This window comes from Herpailurus yagouaroundi, unplaced genomic scaffold (genome assembly GCF_014898765.1).
Source record: "Herpailurus yagouaroundi ecotype Mexico unplaced genomic scaffold, PumYag 159, whole genome shotgun sequence".
Classification (NCBI taxonomy): domain Eukaryota; kingdom Metazoa; phylum Chordata; class Mammalia; order Carnivora; family Felidae; genus Herpailurus; species Herpailurus yagouaroundi.
In genome coordinates, this window is record NW_024412400.1 from 34,673,334 (window position 1) to 34,675,833 (window position 2,500).

The following is a 2,500-nucleotide window of genomic DNA, read 5'->3' on the forward strand; positions in this document are numbered from 1 at the left end:
CGGCCGCGCCCGGGCTGCCCGGGCCCGCGGCTGCAGCAGCGGCGGCCGCCGCTGCAGCGGCCGCCGCCATCTGGCAGGAGGCGAAGGGCTGGGCGAAGGCGGCTGCGGTAGTGGCCAGGAGTTGTTGAGGAAGCCGGACTGCAGGTACTTGGGGGGCGCCAGGTAGCCGTAGCCGTCGGCCCCGGCGCCAGCGACGCCGCAGCCGCCCGCGGCGCCTCCGGCCCCGAAGAGCCCCTTGCCGGGCTGGAAATGCGCGGGCGGCGGCCGGAAGGGCCGCTTCATGCGGCGGCGGCGCCGGTAGTTGCCCTTCTCGAACATGTCCTCGCAGGCCGGGTCCAGCGTCCAGTAGTTGCCCTTGCGCTCGCCGCCGCCCTCGCGCGGCACCTTGATGAAGCACTCGTTGAGGCTGAGGTTGTGGCGGATGCTATTCTGCCAGCCCTTCTTGTTCTTCTCGTAGAACGGGAACTTGGCGATAATGTACTGGTAGATGCCGGACAGCGTGAGCCTCTTCTCGGCGCTCTCGCGGATCGCCATGGCGATGAGCGCCACGTACGAGTACGGGGGCTTCTGCGCGGGGTCGGGTTTCTCCGGGGCTGACCCGGCGCCGCCGCCGCCGCCTCCCTTGCCGGGGCTCGGCGGCGGCGGCGGCGCCTCGGGCTCCTTGGCTGCGCGGCCGGTCTCCGGGGCCAGCAGGGCCCCCGCGGCGTCCTCGGGCTCGGGGTAGCTGGCCATCATGACAAAGCCGGCGCGCGGCGGCCAGGCAGCCCCTGCTCTTTTCCCTTGGCGCTGGCGCGGCAGAGAGTCCGGGCGCACAAGTCCGCTCACCGCCGAGTCTCAAACTTCTGGAGACTGCGGATGCCGCCCGTGCTCGCTCGCTGGCGGCCTCTCGCTCCTTTCCTCTCCTCTTCCCCTTCCCCTAGGGAGCGGCTGGCGGGAGTGGAGCTCAGCCTCTGGCCATGGGGAGTCCGCCCAGCAGAGAGGGGCTCCGGCCCCGCCGCCCCTCCCCGCCCAGGCCAGTCCCCGCCTCGGTGGGTTTTCTTTTCGGCGCTCTTCCCCTCCCCCCACCCTCCGGTTTCCCGAGGCACGACCCGCGTCTCTGGCGGAGCTGCCTCCTGGAGTCCCTAGTGCGCCAGGAGCCTCGCTCAGTTCTGATTCGTATGGGCTCCGCGGAGTTCCGCTTGCGTCAGGCGCCTTCGCCCCTATAGCGGGGCGGCCAGTCGCGCACGGGCGAGTTCATCTCCAAGTCACTTTTTGTAAACGCCCCGCACAGCCCGGACCGGCCTGCCCCCTCCCAGCGAGCTGAGGGGGCCCGGCGGACGACAGGGCTCACGCTTTCGCAAGCCCTTGCAATCCGCGGGTGCTGGCTCTGCGGATTGGGCCGGGAGATGCCGAGGGCCCCGGCGGGGTCCGTCCGCACTCGGCCAGTGCCCAGGGAGCTCGGGCCCTAGCGAGGAGAGGTGCGCCAAGCCTCCTCGCGGCTTTCAGGTGAAGAAAAACGACTCCTCTGCTCTGCCCTTTGCTGCGGTCTCGGGGCTAAACTTCTAGCTTGGGGCTGGGGGAGGGGCGGGACAGGGAGGGGGCTGGATGGCGGTGGGGTGGAGAGAGCTGCGCGGTGGCTTTGGGAAAATCAGACTAGAAACGAGGGTCACCGAACCAAGAAGCCTCGGCCTGGCCTGGCCTGTCCGTGGCGCTTTCAGAGTGACTGGGTCGAATGGGGTTGAGGAGAGGATCGGGAAGGGGTGCCCAGAAGCTCCGCCCGAAGCCCCTTGACCTTTCCTTGCGCTGCCCCTGGACCTAGGGACCCTCCTCAGAATCCGCGTTGTAATCCTACGGGTAGGGTCGTATGTGTGTTTTAACAACACCAAGCAGACCCTACTCTAGTCCTGCTCCTGCACGGTGTGACTGTTGCTGTGGGGCTTTGGGGGATTTTATTTGCATGTGCACCGGTATCATATATAGAGGTCATGGGGAGGGTCTATCTTTGAGACACATGTGCTGGTGCAAAAACACAGGTATGCACACGGACAAGGTGCGATTTATATTTCTGGTAAAACATTCATACTTACAGATATGTAATGGTACATGTGTATCATCTAGCAGTAAACGTGGTTCCGGGAACTTCTTTCTTTTTCCTCTCTTTTCTCTCTCCTCCCCTCTCTCTTTTCTTCCTTCTTTTCTTCCCTTCCCCCCTTTCCCCTTCTTTTGTCAATATTCTGTTACAGACTGGGAAGAAAAGCAAGAGGCTGTGAGGGAGGCATTTGTTCAAATCTCTCTCTTGACAAGACATTTCTTCTGATCTTTCTCTAGGGCTGAGGGGTGAATGAATGCTCACCTGCCTTAAGCAGAAGTCTGAATGGGTCCCAGTTACACCTGCATGCCCTGAGATTGTCTCCGGGAAAATGAATGCTGGCAGAAAAGGCAGCTGTGTTTTTTAACAGTTTTAACTTAGCTTTGACAAAAAGTCTGCAATCATAAAGTGTGAGAGAGATGGCTGGTGTTT

The 2,500-nt window shown here is 63.1% G+C and overlaps 1 protein-coding gene across 1 annotated transcript in view; it reads right to left on the reverse strand.

The window, feature by feature from the left end:
- Window positions 1-1,049, reverse strand: part of FOXL2 (forkhead box L2) — a 3,013-nt gene extending 1,964 nt beyond the window's left edge. Inside the window, exon 1 of the mRNA XM_040481118.1 lies at window positions 5-1,049. Coding sequence (XP_040337052.1) covers window positions 5-735 — 731 coding nt within the window. The 5' untranslated portion in view covers window positions 736-1,049. The remainder of the gene's footprint in view (window positions 1-4) is intronic.
- Between the last annotated feature and the right edge of the window lie 1,451 nt (window positions 1,050-2,500).